The sequence below is a fragment of the Dipodomys merriami genome, unplaced genomic scaffold, assembly GCF_024711535.1.
Source record: "Dipodomys merriami isolate MVZ:Mamm:240054 unplaced genomic scaffold, mDipMer1.0.p SCAF_37, whole genome shotgun sequence".
NCBI lineage: Eukaryota > Metazoa > Chordata > Mammalia > Rodentia > Heteromyidae > Dipodomys > Dipodomys merriami.
Genome location: NW_027205270.1, coordinates 12,012,324 through 12,033,157, shown reverse-complemented (window position 1 = coordinate 12,033,157; position 20,834 = coordinate 12,012,324). Strand labels below are relative to the sequence as shown.

At 39.8% G+C, this 20,834-nt stretch overlaps 1 protein-coding gene across 1 annotated transcript in view; it reads left to right on the top strand.

The window, feature by feature from the left end:
- Suclg1 (succinate-CoA ligase GDP/ADP-forming subunit alpha) overlaps positions 1-5,537 on the top strand; it is a 28,761-nt gene extending 23,224 nt beyond the window's left edge. Inside the window, exons 8-9 of the mRNA XM_069989106.1 lie at positions 3,686-3,874; positions 5,303-5,537. Of these exons, the coding sequence (XP_069845207.1) occupies positions 3,686-3,874; positions 5,303-5,329 (216 nt within the window). The 3' untranslated portion in view covers positions 5,330-5,537. The remainder of the gene's footprint in view (positions 1-3,685; positions 3,875-5,302) is intronic.
- The last annotated feature ends 15,297 nt before the right edge of the window (positions 5,538-20,834 follow it).

The window sequence follows — 20,834 nt, the reverse complement described above, 5'->3', positions numbered from 1 at the left end:
TTAGTGCTAGATCACTTGACCTAGTATGGGCAGTGTCCTGGGTTTGATCCCTAACACCACAAAAATAAATAAATTAGTCTATTTACTCTTACTTAATGAACAATGACTCTTAGTTGCTTGTTTTTTGAAATTAACATTAATTAGCTACACAAGGGGAGATTTAATTGTGATAGTCCCTTGAATTTATACAGTGTGTTCCAGTCAATCTCCATCACTTACTAATACAATTTCAACAGATTTCAACTGTATATTGCCAGCAATCTATTTTGACCATATTTATCTCTTTTACCTTTAGTCAAAGCTTCTCTTGTTTCTCTTTCCCTCCCTCAACCCTTGGCTGATCAACAGTAAGGTGTTATCAAGGGTTTTTCTAACATACTCTGTGAATTAACTCATTTTTGGTGCTAATCTTGGGGCTTGAACTTAGGGCCTGGGTGCTGTCCCTGAGCATTTTGCTCAAGGCTAGCACTCAACGACTTACGCCACAAGTCCACTTCTGGCTTTTTGATGGTTAAAGAAAAGAGTGTCATGGACTTCCTTGCCTGGGCTGGCTTTGAACTGTGATCCTCAGATCTCAGCCTCCTGAGTAACTATAATTATAGACATGAGCTGCTAGTGCCTATCTCCTCTGAATTCTTAACCTCTGATCTTATGTTACAGAAACCCTTAACATAATACCTGGCACAGAACAATCTCATCAGATGTTATCTGTAGATACTATTGTCATTATAAGAGCACATTAATTATTTGTAAAAATTGTGTTGCTTAATCTTTATCTCCAGCCTTTGAGTAAAATGTGTTTGTCCTTCCATGAAAGTGAGGCCTGGGAAGGTCAGGGGCTTGTCAGACAGATTCCAGTACAGTGCTGACTTCATCACACTGTGGAAAGATGAGCAGTCAGACCACAGGAGAAAGACAGAGTCAGCAGTCCTGGGCTTGGGCTCAGGTCACCCTGATGCTGTCCTAACTGGTCTTTTAGTTCTCAGACTTTCACCTTTCTTACCATACCATGTCTTTTTGCAGATTTTACTTTCCCCTTAGTCTACTTGTGTTTTTCTACACCTTGAAAATCTGTAGTGACAGAAGTGACAATGTGGCTCAAAGTGGTAGAGTACTACATTTGGGCAAAAAAGGTCAAAAGTAGTGCCCAAGCCCTGATTTCAAGCCCCCAAACCAACAACAACAACAAAAAATCTCTAGTGATCTTTCTTTGGCAGTGGGCAGAATATAAATTTATTTGACATTCTAATATCATTATCTTTTCCTTCACAACTTTGGAGGCATTGTAGGAAAGGGATAAAGTAGAAATTAATATCACTCAAATAAGAGATTCTCATTTTTTTCAGAGAACACGAGTGAGAGGACAGTTGTATAGCTTATGTGGCTATAGTTGTATAGCCTTGCATAGCTAATTTATGCTAATTCCGAAAAAGAAACAACTAATGCAAGAGTCAGCTGTCCACTAAGAATAAATGACTTGATGGAGTCGTTTTCTTTCTATGTCACAGGCACTGTAGTAGGTTTTGGACAAAGAGAAACCGGTGAGAACTAATCCCTGTGTTCAGGGAGCTCATTGTTTCCTGGGAGAACACACTGGAATAGGCTTACATCCAGTTTAATGTATATAAGAGTAGAAACATGGCAGAGGCAGAGTAGGGCCACTGGAGAAGTTATCAGGTCTGAGGACATGTATAGAGAGCATGAAGAAGACAACAGGAAGGTTTATAGAGGATGTGATATGTGATCAGTGCCTTGGATTTGACCCCTAACAAGATGTAAGCAGGTCTTTGAAGTTAAGAAATAACTTTCTAGATATCCAGGTGGAATGGAGAATATTGTGAGCAAAAGCACAGAGGTAGAGAAGTCTGGGTTCCCAGAAGATAAAGAAGAGGGATGAGCAGTGGGAGCCAAGCCTAGAGCAAGCCATGCTAGACCATGCAGCACCTCCCAGGAGTCAGGGTAGCAGCGTGGTACCAGTTTTCCCTCACTGCTGGCTATTTAGGATAAAACAAAGTCAGTTTCACTTAAGGATGTTCCTAATGAAGCAATAAAATTGGTCAGTTTTATTAAATCTTGACCATTGAGTCAGCATTTTGTGGTAAGCTTGGGAGTAAACCATTGTACTGGAGCTGTGACTGGAAGCGACTGCTTCCACAGAACACCAGTGTACTTGGGAGAATGAGTGGCAGTCACACTTCTGTATTTGGAATACCTCTTTTCAAAAATGATCAAAGTGAGCTGTCATACCAAAAAAACACAACTGATAGTACTTGTTGGTAATGATAAATTTCAGCTTTCAAGAGAATATTAAAATTTTGCAAAATTTCTGTCTGCCACCATAAACTTAACAACTTCTATGCATTTAAGCTCTTCTAATGAGATTTGTGTGATACTGATAAATAGGTGATACATTTGTATTGAATGATCAACTGTGTCTCATTTGGAATATGTTTGGAATACAACATAAACTGGTATTTTCAAACTTACCAATGAATATTGCAAATTCATGGTAGAGCCACTCAAAGTGTAAAAGGATTAATGGATTTTAAAATGAAAAAGGACAAATTCATTGTTAGGCTTCAGATTCCTACATTGCCTTTAACCTTTGAGAAATTACTATTTGAAGAGGTTTGTTTAGTATCAAGGAAGAATGTTAACAGTTAAATATAAGGCAGTTAAAATGCTTCTCCCTTTCCAACTAATGTCTGTATGAGGCTGGATTTTCTTCATATATTTCAGCTAAAACATAGCAACATTTTAAATATAAAAACATCATGTATTAAGATCAACAGAATTGGAAAAAATTAGCTATAAAATGCCACTTCCCTCACTATAATTTTTTTTTTTGTCAGTTGTGGGGCTTGAACTCTGGGCTTGGGCACTGTCCCTCAGCTCTTCAGTTCAAGGCTAGCGCTCTACCATTTGAATCACAGTGCCACTTCCAGTCTTCTCATGGTTTATTGGAGATAAGAGTCTCACAGACTTTCCTGCCCAGGCTGGCTTTGAACCTCAATCCTCAGATCTCAGCCTCCTGAGTAGCTAGGATTACAGGCATGAGCCACTGGTGCCCAGCACACTACAATGTTTTAAAAATGCCATTTAGAAATTTACTTTTTAAGTGAAATAATGAAGATTTATAGAATTTCTTAGTGTTATTTCTAGTACAGTGAAAACCTTTGGTTATAATCTACATAGCATAGATAACTCATAAGACCTCAAATGCCCAAGTGTGCTAGTGAATGGTGATTGATTTGGGAAGGGGAAAGCCATCTCATCCACAGTTTTTTTAAAACAAATGCCCAAGTGTGCTAGTGAATGGTGATTGATTTGGGAAGGGGAAAGACATCTCATCCACAGTTTTTTTTAAAACATACTTTGGTAAGTTAAAAAATACCAGTTCATTGAGTTATGAACATCTTGCTAATGCGGACACAGTAGATCGTTAAATGTCAACATATCACCTGTTTATCAGTGTCACACAAATCGTACTAGAAGAGCGCAGGTGCAGAGAAGTTGTTAAACTTACAGTGTCGAATATGTTTTCTAAAATTTTAATATTTACCTGAAAGCTCAAATTTATCATTAGCAACAAGTACAATCAATTATTTTTCTTAGTAAGCTCATTTTGATTTTGGGTTTGACTGGCTTCTTTTTTAGATAGTTTAAAATATCACTTTCTCTCCAGGGCCCAAATGCCAAGCCTGTAGTGTCCTTCATTGCTGGTTTAACTGCTCCTCCTGGCAGAAGAATGGGCCATGCGGGGGCAATCATTGCTGGAGGAAAAGGTGGCGCTAAGGCAAAGATCTCTGCCCTTCAGCAAGCGGGAGTTGTAGTCAGCATGTCTCCTGCACAGCTGGGAACCACCATCTACAAGGTAAGCAAGACAAGTAAGACCCTTTTGAGGTAGCCGCAGTGGAGACCTGGAAGCCAGGCCTTTTCTTCTGGGCTTGAGTTTATTTTATGCATTCTCTGTACACAGCATAATAAATCTTAGAGCATTTCATTAATGTTCTAATGCCCTCAATGAAAGACTTTCTAAATAAAAGCTTTCTAATTTAAACATAGAATTGCTCTGTAAGTACACCAGCAATACATCAATATTACTTAAAGCCTCCTTTACAGCTTCTAGGTTTAGGAGGAAAAAACATTTTGGAGGACTTAAGTTCCATGATCTCCATTTTGGGATATGGAGGGCTTGTGTATAGGGTTCTTGGCATGACTCAAGAAGTTTCTATTTCTAGGTGGAGGTGTTGGAGACTCAGTACAACAAACAAAAGTATGTGAAGAGGTAGTTGGAGTAGAGAGAGGTATAAATAAGGACAGGGAGTCAGCCTTGTGTTTTTCTGGCCCAGGCTGTGTTGTGATACTATGGTTGCTTTCAGTTTGAAGGAAAAGCTTTGCTTTTCCCTTTTTCTTACAATATTGTAGTTTAAGATAGTCTAAATGATCCATTGTCTTTTACAATCTCTTCAGTAATTATTAGCCTGTCTATGTCTTCCTACTTTTAATCTTAATTGGTTAGTCATGTATTGAAAATATGCACAAATTAATTTTCTCAGAAGGGAATTCAGAATCCTGATTTTTGTGTGGTCTTTTTTTGCAACGAACACCTTGCCTTAGTGAATTTTTGCATATTCTGTGTTTTGTAATGTGCCACTCTGGACTGTAGTGTTCAAAAAAAGTCTAGGGGGTTAGTAAAGGGTATGAGGAAGAATTTCATTTGAAAGTAGGGGAAAAGGGGAAAGCAGCTGCTTACATTCAGATGGCAATGTGTGTTACCACTTTGCCCCAGTAAGTGGCAGCAAGCTTCTATGCATTTTGTCTGTTCTGATTCTGACAGTCTGGAGAAATAGAACTTCCAGTATTGTTTCCTTCAAGGAGACTTTGTTTAAGGTATTCATTTGTTGCAAAACCCTGAGTTTATGTTTAGTTTTATCTTCTGAGAACATAGGCAGACTGTTTCTACTGCCTTATTGAAAGACCTGTCATGTGCCATGGTATCATGGACTTGGACACAGGGAGGCTCACCAATTCCTGATACTAATATTCCAGTGAAAACATCAGTATTACATCTTCCCTCTGGGCTTCTGGGTTTAGGAAACAATGTTGAAGCTTTATATCTAGATTTGAGGTGACAGAGAAATTTGAAAGCTGTTATTTTGTGTTCAAGTACCCTCATCCTGCTACATTTTATTCTATAATTTGGATTAAAAGATTCTAAAGATAATTATTTTGACTGTGCATATAATTTTGGATCTCTCATCACTTTATCCCATCTTCTCCCTCTCTTCTGTTTCTGTAGGAATTTGAAAAGAGGAAGATGATCTGAAAGAACAACAAAAAAAGTTCCTTAAAACTGTGGAATAAATGATAGACTTGTATACCAGAAGCAGTTTGTTTCTGTTGTCTACTGATTGTCAGCCCCTGTGCCCAACACTGATCTTTCAGTACAACGAGAAGCCAAACGATCTAGAAATTGAGCTATTTTCATCTATTGTCTAACAGAGATGGTCAATAAATTTATTATTTGATTTGAATGTGTTTTGAAGGCTTATTATTATTTCCATGTGTCAGGTGATAAGGAATATAGAGAAATGGAGGGATGGTGTATGTTTGTGTGTGTGTGCTTTCTGTGGAGAACATCGAAATAAACTTTTGCCAGAATGAGGCTGTCAGAAGTAAGTATAACATTTGCCTTTGATAAGCCTGTGAGTCTCTTTAAATCATAGTTACCTCGTGTGTGTATGTATGTGTGTGTGTGGGAGGGGCATAGTTCAGAGAGTTAGAAGTATATACAGTCCTTGGCATGTATTAAGCAATTGTTTTTATAAGCTGTTTTCCCATCCTCTCCACCATCCCCATCATCATGATGATTACAAATAGCTCAATTGTGTTTCAGTGTCTGCCTGACTGGGAAGCTTTTGCCTCATTGAGAAATGGAGGGTCTTCACTGGTGCTATGATTTCCTGAGGCTCTGTAGGCTGTCCCTTCATCTCCTTCCCCTTCCACAGCCTGTATTCTAGCTTAAACTTTCAGGTATTTACTGCAAGAAAGTAGGACTCCTGTTAGCCATCCTGCTTTGTGTTTAAAAGGGAGCTTGCTGAGGAGAAACAGTTCCAATGGTTAGTTGTCACTACATTAAGACAGGCCATAGTGCCTGTCCAAAGGAACTTATTCTGCAGAGGGAGACAAAATATTCTCAAATTGTGTAAGTACTCTGAAGAAAACAGACATGTGCAAATAATCCTAGGGAGAAGCTCTTGAAGAAAGTCTGGCAGGGGATTCTTTGTAGCTGGGGTGAGGATTTGAGGGCTGGGAAGGCATCAGCCATGCAAAAGGAAGGATGGGTACCTAGGTGACAGGAATAGGTTATGCAAAGGAAGGGAGGGGAGGAGAGGGGCAGACACCATGTCACTGGGAGGAGTAAATGGTATGGGGAATATTTTCTATTAGGAAACATTCTGAGGGCCGGTGTGATTGTCTGGGCTACTTGGTAAGGGCACAAGGAACAGGGGTCAGGATTTGGAGTCTGGTTGGGCTTAGGGACTCAGCAATCAACTTTGAGTTCTGTGGATTCTGTAGCTGTTTCTTGAAAACAGGGATAATGATGCTTATCCAACATCCTGTGTTGAATATATGCATGGCAGGCTGCGATGGGGCTTGGCATGTACCATAAGCCTCGAAACTTGTCAACTGCTGTGATATTACTGGCCAGTGGGGGAAGGCACTTCATCTCTTCATTAAAATTTTTTTTTATTGTAAAGATACAATACAGAGGGGCTACCTTACATGAGTAAGGTAATGAGTACATTTCCTATTGAGCATTGTTACCCCTCCTTTGTTTTTCCTTTACCATCCTTCCCCCCCCTCCCCGCCCCTCCCTCCCCCACCCCCCAGCCGAAGTTGTAAAGTTCATTTTCAGCATAGTATCTTGTACATCTCGTTGTTAACAATGGGCCACCCTGTATCCGTGTTTCAGCATTTCATTATTTTTTTAATTAGTTAAAATTTTTTATTTACTTTTATTTTTATTTTTTTTTTCCCACTCATCTCTTTCTAACTAGCGTCTCCAACTCAAGGTCCAACTCAAGCCATTGTGCTTTTCTCTAACTCACTGGGGCTTTGCAATTGGGACACAGTTCAAATGAGAGACACTGCTACAACAAAATACCACAAACTCGGTGGCTTAGAAAACAAACATTTGTTTCTCATAGTTTTAGAGGCTGGAAAGTTCAAGATCAAGGTAATGTAGGGTTGGCCCCAACTTTGGTTTACAAATGCCATCTTGTATTTGCTCATGGTTACCTCTTACAATGCCACTAATCCCTTTAGTGAGGGCTCTCCCTTTTGACAATTACCTCCTAGAGGTCCCACCTCTAAACACAATCATGTTGGCTTTCAACCTGAACTTAAGAGACATAAGCATTTCACTCTGTAGCATGAGCTTAAAGTCTTTCCAAACCTGGTTTAGCAATCAACCTTGTTCCTTGAGCATTCTCTCAAGACAACATCTCTTTCTTCACCCCTGCTCCTCTTGGTAAAACCAAAGATCTCAAGTGCCCCTTTCTAACTTCTTTATTTTTATTTATTTAGTTATTTTTTTATTGTGAAAATACTGTACAGAGGGGTTACAATTACATGGGCAAGATAATGAGTACATTTCTTATCAAGCACTGTAGCCTCCTCCTTTGTTTCCCCTTCCCATCCCTTCCCATCCTCCCCCTGCCCCCCCAAAGTTGTGAAGTTCGTTTTCGCCATACGACTTATACTTCTCATTGTTGCAACAGGTCCACCTATATCCCTATTTAAACGACTTGTTTTTCCCCTTCCCCTCCACAAATTATACCCACAGTGAAAGCAGGGGTTATACTGTGGGGGAGGGACATACAAAGCAACAAAGAAATAATCTTATAAATGCGTTAGAAACAATCGCATGAAAGAAAAAAAAACATTTGAACACGTATCTTAGGGTTCATTTCCCTAACATTACCTTATCTGACCTTTTCTGCTTGACTCAGACATATACTAGATATTGCAAATAAGGGAAACCATGGGACCTTTGTTTCTTTGGGCGTGGCTTCACTTAATATAATTTTTTCTAAGCCTTTCCATTTCCTAACAAATGGGGCAATGTCATTCTTTCTGATGGAGGCATAGAATTCCATTGTGTATATATACCACATTTTCTTGATCCATTCATCTACTGAGGGGCATCTGGGTTGGTTCCATATCTTAGCTATGGTAAATAATGCTGCAATAAACATAGTTGTGCTGGCCCTTTTTAACTTCTTATCCCTTCCATTTCCCCATCTTTCACATTCATTTATTCTTCTTTTTCCATGTACTATGGCTACAACCTCCCAAGATCTTTGACAGCTCTACTTTTCCCAATTATCTGTTACCTCATTTGCCTCCCATGACCACCATCACCTCTGAACTGCTCAAATACCAGGCAGAACATTTTATTCTAGTTTTACTATGTCCATTGCACTTACTGGCCCAGTACATTTTTAAAACTACAAAAACATTCAAATACTTAAAAAATAGATGAGATAGTATAGTATAGTATAGATATATAGATAGTATAGTATACTCCTGTGTACCTATGACCCACCTTTGAAAAGTACCAACATGTCTCCATTATTGTAAAATCTGTACCTCCAGTCCACCACCATTAGTGATTTATTAGTGTTGGTTCCTTGAGGTACAATTTGCATTTGTTGAAATACAGAATTCTCATTTGATTAATGGATTTGATCAATGAATTTGATAAAAAGATGAACCCACACCCTTTTTTTTGGAGGGGGGGTCCAGTCGTGGGGCCTGAACTCTGGGCTTGGGTGCTGTCCCTCAGCTCTTCAGCTCAAGGCTACCTCTCTACCACTTGAGCCACAGTGCCACTTCCGGCTTTTTTTCTTTTTTTGCTTATGTGGCGCTGAGGAATCGGACTCAGGGCCTCAGGCATGCAAGGCAAGCACTCTACCACTGAGCCACCTTCCCAGCCCCCACACCCTTTTTATAATATAGAACATTTCCATTATCCCAGAAAGGTTTTTCCTATTCTACCCAATTGTTCCCTCCCATAGATAATCTATATTCTTACTCAGTTTAGTTTCATTTAACTTTATATGAAGGGAATCAGATGTTGCCTTTTTTTGTGTGGCTTCTTTGCCAATATTTAGTGATTTTGGTCTTTAGAATTTTAGCCATTTAGTAGAGTTGTGAGTGGGACTGCATCATGTTTGACTTGGTATTTCCACAGGAAGTAAGCTCAGGGCATTTTTGGAGTAATATTTATGTTTTCAGGGTAGTGCCTGGTATCATTTTGCATTATACCCTGTACTAAAGAGTATGGTGCCAGGGAATTGATATTTGATGTTTTCTTGGAGGTGGTGAGAGATAAAAGGGCATTTGCATTGGGCTATTTCAAGGCAGTAAGCTTACTTGTCAAGTGTCCTATGAGACAAATGAAGGTAGGACTGTTCGAGGGAGTCAAGGTGGTGGGAAGGTAGTTGCAGAACAGCATCCTGGGGACTCAAGAGGGCCGGGCCTGGGACTAAGTGGCTAGGCTTAGGAGGATGGACCAATGTAAAGGCTTTGGAGAATCTGAGATTCATGCTCTTAGCATCTTGGAGTCCTCGTGGTGCTGGCAGTTTTAAAGCCTTTGACTGCAGGCTGCTCTCAGTGGCTTTGCAAAATAAACCTCCTGAGGTTCGGCAAAGAATATTTCTCTCAGAGTGCAGAGGCAGATTGGGACTTGTACCTGAGGCCTGTTGTTGGAAGACACTGGCCAAGGACATAGTTCTGTACACATGGTTTCCATGGTTTTTGTCCCTTGTTTCCTGGATTACACAGAGGGGCTGTCACAGAGCAGATCTGGAAAGCTCTCATGTTTGAGCTAAGGTTCAAGGAGGTGAGGGCTAAAATCCACACGTAGGTTGGCAGCAAAATTGAAATTTAAGGTCACCTCTCCGGGCTCTCAGGGCTGTGCCTTACTTGGCAAGGGGCATGGACAGCAGGGTTCCTGAGCCAGTCACAGTGAAGTAGTTCAGAGGTGAAGGGGAGGAGCTTAGGACAGTTAGAATTCTCAGGGAGCTTGTGAGCCACAGAAAGTGGCTGTGAGCTATGCATGTTGGAACTGTACCTATTGTAGAAGTGGAACAGATTTTCTCTGAGAGGATGCATAGTTAGTGTGTTGTCTGGTCAGGAGATGAAGGCTTGGCAGAAGCCAGGACCTTGCTTTTGCTTTTATGGCTCAGAACTCAACTTTCTCACGGGTGAGCTGACCACAGACCATTGAAAGGCCACTGGAAAAGGAACTGAAGTTGCATCTCAGTTGTACTGACTCCCACATTCCAAAGCTCTACAATACTGGGTGTCTCTGATGTCAGCTCTGTCTGATTTGGACCGAGATTTGAAGTTGCTCATGATCAAAAGCCTGGTTAGGTATGCTGAAAACCAAGGGGAAATTGAACTGACAATGTGAAGGTCAGAACTCATAGCTTTTATTCAAATAAGGGTGTTCTAGCTGTAATAAGTTTTTAGTTCATTAGTATTCTCATATAGCAAGGAAGGCATCTTCTTAGCAGCTCAACTAATGATGTCTCAATATTTGAGAACTTTAATTTGACACCAGGGGTTGAGAGAATTCTATAATGCAATCACGTTGGTGCTGTGGAAATTCCAGGCAGCAGGGGACATTTAAACAATGATCCAGGGCTGTGTGGCCCCCTTCAGCAAATCACCTTCAGGTGACAGATTTCCAGAGGTTAGTTGAGGGTGATAGGTGCTGAATTTGGGTAAATGTCCCTCCTGAGAGAGTCATCTTCAAGCAGCATCCCAAACTGCTGCTATCATTGGCCATGCCATGAAATTAACCACATGCATTTACTTTGACTGCTCCACCTACTTAAAATATAACTTCTTGGAAGTCTGTTGCTTCTGTACTTCAACCTGAATACTTCTTATTTTCCATTCATTCTTCATAAACCTTTGTTCAAGTGCTATTTGAGAAAATGCTTGATGTTTGATCTTCTATGGCCCAAACTGTGTTCCTCTTGGTGTTCAGCCAGTCCTGTCATTTATCTTTCCTGTATCCATCCTTATCCAAGCAGATCATTCAGTCCTGAAGGGCTCAGCTTGCATTTTGTATCTCTATGTGTCTCCTGGAGTCATGGCCTACACCTGCTTGATGCTCTATATATATGAAAGGAAATTGGTACATTTTAGACCCAACTCTACACGACTCAAAGGAATTGTTTTATGCACAAAGTTCAGAAATAAAAAGTCAAACCCCAGGGCTGGGAAGGTGGCTCAGTGGTAGAGCACTTGCCTTGCATGCTCGAGGCCCTGGGTTCAATTCCTCAGCACCACATAAGCAAAAAGAAAAAAGCCGGAAGTGGTGCTGTGGCTCAAGTGGTAGAGCGCTAGCCTTGAGCTGAAGAGCTGAGGGACAGCACCCAGGCCCAGAGTTCAGGCCCCACGACCGGACCCCAAAAAAAAAAAAAAAAAAGTCAAACCCCAGCAAAATCATTTTGCATTCTTCATTTTGATGATGTCTCTAAAGTATGTTTTTCTAGATTCTTTATGACCCTAATATAAGCAAATTTCCTTATTTTATCTGATGGGAGATAACATGTAAAGATATAGGGTCCCTGGTCACCTAGAGTCATATACCAAAACATTTTGTCATTATCTCTAAAAGATCATACAGAATATTTTATTAAAGACATTTGTCTTGTACCAGATAATTATATACCATAAAATTAATTCATACTGGAAGGAATCACCAGGAATTCTGGGTGTATTGAATGTAATTCAATCAGCAAGGACAATGGTGATTAGAACTACTCTGGTAAAAGTACAATATGCTATTCCAATCTAGAAACTTGGAGGTCACTGAACAGCTGAGATATTGCTATACTCCAGGGAAAAAAGAAAGGGAGCAAAACAGCACATTTTAATTGATCCAAATTATGTGTCCAGAGTACTTAAGCTTACAAACTCTTTCAATACAGAGACACCCTTGGACAGTCTGTTGAACTTTGAACCTGAACTCACATTAGTCTACATGCTACTTTTGCCTAGTAAGTAATGACAATTACTGAGACTGTACCCTTCAAAAGTTTTTTTTTTTTTTTTTTAGAAAACGAAGACTGACCTTACCTTTCACCTCTTGTCTGAGTCATTACTCAGAATTAGCTTCTGGGAATTCAGCCTTCATTGCCATCACCACATTCTGTTCTCAGTCTTCTCTGCTAGAAAAGGCCAACATCAGGTTTGGAAACATCCACCTGAAAATTTCTTTCTCCTTCCTTTTTCCCTCAGTAGGCTCCATCCCCACCTACAAAAATCAAGCCAAGTACTAGTTTATAAGCATACCTAAAACATCTTAACTACACTGGAATAAACTCAGTGTGAAGACTTGATGCCTGGCACAAACTGTATACATTGATTATGTATGTATGCATGCATGCATGCATGTATGTATGTATGTATGTATGTATGTATGTATGTATGTATGTATGTATCTATCTATCTATCTATCTATCTATCTATCTATCTATCTATCTATCTATCTATCTATCTATCTATCTATCTATCTTCTACCAAAGTTGCATCAAAGCAGCAGAATACATGATCATGCTCCCTCATTTTCTTTACAGGGCTGTGTATCTGAGAAATTCTTTTGAGATAGCCCTGCTTTTATAGGATCATACTCTGGGGTATAATAATCAGAACATTGGCCTTACCTTACCTTCTCTTACTAAAAGTCATGATGCAGAGATATAAAATGCTCAATGTATGAGACCAGTATACATATCTATCTAGCAGCTGTGTCTAAGAGTACCTGGTATAGAATGGATGTCATGCCCTCAGATCATGCCATAGCCTACCAAGTGTTCTGTAATGTTCAATTTGTTAGCTTAGTCTAACAAATATATGTATATGTTAAATGATCAAATGAATCCTGACTCCTTACACTATTGCTTTCTTTTGGACACTGGTCTGAGTTGGCCTGTGTTTAGAAGATGTAAACTTTAACTAGGCAACTTCATAGAAGCAATTGCTGTGGGCATATAGGCAAAAGGAAAAGCAAGATTGGAATAGAGGAATCTAGGCCAATGTATCACAAAGTCAACCAGCTTAAGCCTCAAAGTCATTTGTTTGCCCTTGACTTCAAGTTCTTCCAAAGTGCCCTGGAAATTTCATACTGCCCATCTTGTATTCTTTTCCTTACAACTCTCAGGCCCCTGAAAACTTGGACCACCCGTTTTGATTTCCATGAGACTTGTGATTGACATGTATTTCAAGCCTCAGTTCAAAGACTTCATCTGTGTACTTCCTAGGTTCCTTTAGCTCTCCCCTCTCTTTCTCCTTATCTCACCTTACTCATAGCAGCCCACTTCCTTTCCTTCAGTTTCTATAACACCAACCTCTTTCCTACCTACCTCCAGAATACCTTACGTGTTATTCTAACCACCCCTGAAAACATATGCACTATTAGCCTGATGAGCTCCTTCTTAGCTATTCTTTAGGTTTACCTTTATTTGAACCTCTCTCTGCCCCTGTTAATTCTCTTTCAGAGTAGTTGCCTACTCCTTTCTATCCTAGAAGTTATCATACACATTTTCTTTTCTTTTTTCTCCTCCCTCCCTCCCTTCCTCCCTCCCTCCCTTCCTTCCTTCCTCCCTCCCTCCCTCCCTCCCTCCCTCCCTTCCTTCCTTCCTTCCTTCCTTCCTTCCTTCCTTCCTTCCTTCCTTCCTTCCTTCCTTCCTTCCTTCCTTCCTTCCTATCTTTGTTATCTTTTCTTTAAAATATACTTTTATTATTTTAAAGTAATTGCACAAAGCATTTGCCATTCAGTAAAGCAGTTTGTGAATACAAGGCATCTTGATCAATGTCATTCCTTTCAACATCCTCTCCCATCCCTCCCAACCCACCCCTTCGCTCACTTGCCTTCATTCTGTAAGACATGCATTGAATTTTATGGTGGCATTCTTCTCCTTTCCTCTCTTCACTCATTTAGACCCTCCCCTTGACCCTACTCCACACCTTTCACAAACATGTTTCCTGGTGTTTATTTTGTTGAACTGTTCACATTTTCTGTTTAAAAATTTATCTCACCTAAAGACTGTTAGGCTCTATTTTATCACCTACTTTTTCCATTGTAGATTTAATACCTGGAATAGTGTGGGGACATTGAACTTAATTTTAAAAATTATCCTTAAGTAGTTGTACAATGTACCTCAAGACATTGACAATTTAATGAATTAATGAACAGGTGCTTCTAAGACACAATGAAAATCATGTTGTGTGATGACTTTATTTTCGTTATATTGTTTTTTATAGTATTTATTTTATTGTACATTCATGCAATATATGCAATGAAATTCTGTGATTTTTTGCCTACTTTCTACTCTGAGGGCCTGTGTTGTTATACAAGTTCTTTTTTCCTACCATAATGAAATACTCAAGGCTGAGAAAGCTTATACTTCTGGAGGTTCCAAAGCCTGATTACTATATCAACTTAGTACCTTGAAGACCTCATGGCATCACAAAGGTGAAAACATGCATAAGAAAAAGATCACAGTCATTAAGGGACTCAGGAATCAGGCTTACTCAGAGAATTAATTAATTAAAGGTCCTATGAAAATGACCTTAATCCCTCTTAGGGTAGTATCCCCTATAATATTCCATCTCATAAAAGTCCCACCATCTTGACTTTTTTTTTTTTTTTTTTTTTTTGGTCCAGTCATGGGGCCTCAACTCTGGGCCTGGGTGCTGTCCCTCAGCTCTTCAGCTCAAGGCTAGCGCTCTACCACTTGAGCCATAGCACCACTTCCAGCTTTTGTCTTTTTGCTTATGTGGTGCTGGGGAATCGAACCCAGGGCCTCATGCATACAAGGCAAGCGCTCTACCACTGAGCCACCTTTCCAGCCCCTATCTTGACATTGTTATATTGAGGATCAAGCATCTAACACATGAACACCCAGTGCGGAGACTGACCACACAAAAACCACTGCAATTGGTATGCGTGGTTTGTTTTCTGCTTGAGTAGCCAATCTGGGAAAAGAATCTCTGAGCCCATTATGTTCCAAGTTTCTGCTTGCTTGTCCTTGTTGGAGGAGAAGGCAAATTTGTGTTTTTATTCCTTTTGATGAAAGATCTGAAGAGTGTCTGGAACATTGGAGTGGGGATCCTCAACTCAGACCAAAAAGGAGACTGTCTGAGGAAGCTTTATCAGAGCAGCAATGCCTGGACCATTCGCAGGCATCTCCTAGGTGATTGTAAGGTGCAGGCAGGGCTGAACCTCCCCGGAGGCATGCACTAGGCTGCAACATTTTTCTGGAGAAGAGTTTGAGGAATCTCTTCTGTGATCAACTCCAGCAGAAACATTTTTCTTTTACTCTCGGATCCGTATTTTGCCCTTCACAGAAGTGGAAGAAATAACCCTATAAAGTAAGTCTCTGTGGCCTGGAAAACTTCTGAAAGGAAACAGATATGAGAACCAGAGTTTCTCATTTGAGTCCCTGTACTCCTGCTCTTGTCAGCTGGCTAGGTAGGATTTATGAGGGCTGCAACTGGTGAAGCCAAAGTGATTTGAAACTTGATTATTTGGAGTGTCAGGATTGTTGAGAGGGAAACATCGTAACAGTCCCATTTTTATAGCTTTAGACCTTTAGGTCTAGGGTTAGAATCCTACATTCATTCAATTTGCAATCAGAAGGCCTGGGTTTTCTTCATAATGTGTATGATTCTGCATAAGCCACTTAACAACCTAAGCCTCAACATTGTCATTTGTCTAATGAGAATAATGGTACTGTTTTGTAAGGATTAAATGGGAACGGGGAGAGAATGAGGGAACAGAACGGAAATGTACTCATTACCTGACTCGTAATTACAATCCCTCTGTACTCATGTTTATAATAACAATAAAGTAAATTAATCAAAAAAAACAAAATAAATGGAAACTGTAAAATACTTCCTCCTAGTACCAGGTATAAAGGAAATACTCAACAAATGGTTCCTGTTGCAATGCTAAAATTATGTGTAAGTTCTCTGAGCACTCTATATGGCTAGATTGTAGGGGTAATCATTTTATTAGTGTTTCCATCCCCAGCACCTCCTGTGGGTCCTAATGAGATCATGGCGGCAGATGGAAGGTTTCTGGGTACAGAGAATGGGAGAGGATGTATGGAATTAAAACTTCTAAGGGCAGCTTCTATAGAGCACAGTCTTGTGCTTATTGTAGACCAGTAGATTTTACCCTTTATTGTACATTAAGCATTGCTTCTTGGCCTTTTGGTTAAGATTGAGTGTAGCATGTGGCAACCATTTGGATACTTTGTTACAATAGATATCTGGGCCCCCTGGTAGAGTTTCTGATTCAGTATGACTCAGTTTCTGATTCAGATGATCCCATCTCTTAGTGTTCAAATCTTTGTGTGCTTCTCTTTCCTTGAATGTGGACTGTGTCTTAAGTGGCATATGTGGTTGAGAGATACTTTTAAGAAAAGACTAAAGGGATGACACTGCTAAAAAGAAAATGTACTCCATATCTGACTTATGTAGCTGTAACCCTTCTGTGCATCACCTGTACAATAATTTTTTTAAAGAAAAATCTGCCACTCTATTTGAAGGAAGCCAGCTGCCTGTCCTGAGCTGCTCTACAGAGAGGTGCCCTCATCAAGAAGCTGATAGCCCTGGCCTAAAGCCAGCTTGGATATGTCTGTCAGTGGCTATGTCAATGACCCTGGAAGCACATTTTCCCCACACTGGACTTTGAGATAAGCTTGAGATAATTTGAGATAATTTTAGTTCTATCCCATCCCTGCTTAGATTACTCACCCACAGGGATTAAGATATAAAAAAAAAATAGAAGCCACTAAATTCTGAAAGTAATTTTTAAAAATTAATTTATTTCTTATTTTTATTGTAAAGGTGATGTATAGAGGGGTTATAGTTACATAAGTCAGGTAATAAGTACATTTCTTCTTGAATAGTATTGCCTCTTCCCTTATTTTTCTGCCAGATTTTCCCTCCCATTCCCTGCCCCCCAAAGTTGTATAGCCTGTTTTCAACATAGTGTATAGTGAGTATCACTGCTGCAGTTGTTCCCCTCTTTGTCCCTCCATTTCTTTTTTCTTTCTTTCTTTTTTTTTTTGGGTCCAGTCGTGGGGCCTGAACTCTGGGCCTGGGCGCTGTCCCTCAGCTCTTCAGCTCAAGGCTAGTGCTCTACCACTTCAGCCACAGCACCACTTCTGGCTTTTTTCTTTTGGCTTATGTGGCGCTGAAGAATCGAACCCAGGGCCTCATGCATGCAAGGCAAGCGCTCTATCGCGGAGCCACCTTCCCAGCCCCTGTCCCTCCATTTCTGTGCTCCCTTTACCCTCCCCCTAGCAGATAAACTTACATACAAGACAAAAGACACAGAAATAAAAAAAATAACAGTCACAAAGGAGGCCCCCCCCCCCCCAAACAAACCTAAAAAGCAAAACAACACAAAACCTCTTCTTTCCATTTCTTGGAGTTCATTTCGATAAACATCATTTTAAATAGTCATATGCCCATTGAAACTGATTTTTTACATGGCAATAGATAACTAATACACTAGTGCTGGTTTGCATTGTTGTGTGTGTTTTTTTTTTTTTGGTTGTTGTTGGTTGTGAGGCCTGGTTGCTGTCCCTCAGCTCTTCAGCTCAAGGTGAGTGTTCTACCACTTGAGCCACAGCTGCAATTCTGGTTTTCTGGTGTTTTTTTTTTTTTTTTTTTAATTGGAGATAAGAGTCTCATGGACTTTCCTGCCTGGGCTGGCTTTGAACCAGGATCCTCAGACCTCAGCCTCCTGAGTAGCTAGGATTACAGGAGTGAGCCACCAGCTCCCATCTTCTGGTTTGCATTTTTAACAAGCCTCTAGGTGATACTGGTGCTGCTTCTTTGGGAATCACATTCGGAAAACTATTATCCTAGTATTATTCTGTCTTTGGGGATAGCTGAAGCATTAGTGAAATGTATTTCTTAGATGAAAGAATAGGTGAAAAGTAACCCATTCTCATTGCCTTTTGCAGCTTCTACCAGTAACTTCTAGCAGCTCAAGAGTGACATCCTTGGACCAACCTTTCCTGGTTATTAACATCAAGCCCAGAGGCATTTACTGAATACTTGATATGTGGATGGCCCACGACTTTATTTCAGTAGAAGTGTTAACTTTAAATATCTTTTCCCCTGTTGGGAGCCAAATGAGGCAGAGGCTATTATTCTCATTTAGAGATAAGAAAATGGAGACATTGGAGATAATGGAGATTGTTAATTGCATGAAAAGCCAGCAGAGCCAGACAGGATTTGAACTCATTTCTCCTGATTCTGTAAAACCAACATTTTTCTAATTTCACTCTTCACTTGGTATTTATCTTTTGATGTTTACATTCAGTAATTATCTACTTATTATCTCTAATGTCCTAGTAAGAGGAATAAAATGTTTTTAAGGAACAGGAAAGTTAAAGTGTTATAAAATTGTATGAAATGTTAGGAAGGCTGCCTTTTGATTTGCAGTTTGAAGGGTGTATGTATGTCTTGGTCACTTGAACACTAAAACTAAAAGGTCCAGAGCACAAATGAGTTTTTCTCTCTTGGGTTCGTTGGGCTATGTCTCTTTATCTCTATTCAATTATCCTTCTTCTTCTGTTAATTATGGAATTGAGACCAGTTTAAGAGTGGCTCCTTGGACTAGCCTTTCCTGATTTTGTTCTTGACTCACTATGATATTGACCTTAGCTATTGTTCAATAATAACTTCAGTTCAAGAACTTAAATTAATTAGTCTTTTTTTATTGTGAAAATGTTGTACAGAGGGGTTACAGTTACATGAGTAGGGTAGTGAGTACATTTCATAGTGAGCATTGTTACCTCCTCCTTTATTTTCTCTCTACCATCACTTCCCTCCCCCCAACACCTCCCCTCCCCTCCCCTGACATTGTAAAGTTCACTTTCAATATAGTGTCCTGTACATCTCATCGTCACAATGGGTCAGCCTGCATCCTCATTTAAGCATTGTGCACTATCCCTTCCCCTCCCAAATTAAAAAATATATATACAAGGTGCAGAGCACCAGCACCAAATCCAATGAAAACAGGGGTTATACCAAGGGGGAAGAACATACAAAAGAAACAAAAGAATCACATAGTATATTGTAAGTACATCAAAAACACTAGCAAGAAAGAAAAAAAAACCCAAAACCTCTTGTGCCCTGTCTTGGGGGTACATTTTGCTTAACATTATCTCATATGGTCGTATGTACATACCTTTGACCTACTCTGCTTGTCCTAGACATGTACCAGTCACTACAAACAAGGGAAACCACGTGATCTATGTTTCTTTGGGCCTGGCTTACTTCACTTAATATGATTTTTTCCAAGTCTTTCCATTTCCTAAGAAAAGAAGCAATGTCATTTTTTCTGATGGAGGCATAGAATTCCATTGTATATACATACACCACATTTTCTTGTTCTATTCATCTACTGAGTGGCATCTGGGTTGGTTCCGATTCCATATCTTAGCTATGGTAAATAATGTTGCGATAAACATGGTTGTGCTGGTAGCTTTGGTATGACCTTGTTTGTAATTCTTTGGGTAAATGCCCAAAAGTGGGATTGCTGGGTCATGAGGGAGCTCTCTGTGTAACAGTCTTTTGAGGAACCTCCATACTGCTTTCCAAAGTGGTTGAACAAGTTTACACTCCCACCAACAATGCAATAGGGTTCCCTTTTGGCCACATCCCCTCCAGCATCTGTTGTTATTAGATTTCTTGATTATAGCCATTCTAACTGGGTTGAGGTAGAATCTCAATGTTGTCTTGGTTTGCATTTCTTTTATGGCTAGAGAAGTTGAGCATTTCTTCATGTGTCTATTGGCCATTGTTATTTCCTCTTCAGAGAAGTCTCTCTTTAAGTCTTTAGCTCATTTGTTAATCAGGCAGTTGTTTCTTTGAGGATGTGTTGTTGGGGGATTTAGTTTTTTGAGTTCCAAGTGTATTTTAAATATGATACCCTTGTCCGTTGTGTGGCTAGTAAAGATCTCCCAGTCCATGGGCTTTCTGTTGATCTTGCTATGTCCTTTGCATTGCAGTAGCTTTCTGCAGTTTCATGTAATCCCATTTGTCCAACCTTTCTTTGATTTGTGTGCTTCTGGGTCTCTATTAAGAAAATTTTGCCCTGTGCCAATATGCCTTAGAGTTTCTCTTATTCCTTCCTGTAATGTTTTCATGGAGTCTGCTTTTATTTCGAGGTCTTTGATCAATTTGGAGTTGATTCTGATGCAGGGTGATATATATGGATCTAGTTTTAGTTTTCTACAACCAATTTTGCCAGCACCATTTACTGAAAAGGCTGCCTTTCTTACATTCTGTTCTTTAGCTCCCTTGTCAAAGATTATGTGGCTATAGGTCTGTGGGTTCATTTCTGGATCTTCAGTCCTATTCCATAGGTCCTTAGGTCTGTTCTTGTGTCAGTACCAAGCAGTTTTGATTACTATGGCTTTGTAGTAGAGTTTGAAGTTTGGAATTGATATTCCTCCAGCACTGTTCTTTCTATTCAGGATTGTTTTTCTTATTCAGGGTCTTTTATTATTCCACATGAAGTTTTGGATTGCTTCTTCTATTTCATTGAAGAATGAGGTTGGAATGTTGATAGGTATTGCATTGAATTTGTAGATAGTCTTTGGCAGTATTGCCATTTTCATAATGTTAATCCTTCCAATCCAGGAGCATAGGAGGTTTTTCCACTTGCTTAGTTCTCCTTTAATTTCCTTTTTCAGTTTTTAAAGTTTTTCTCATAC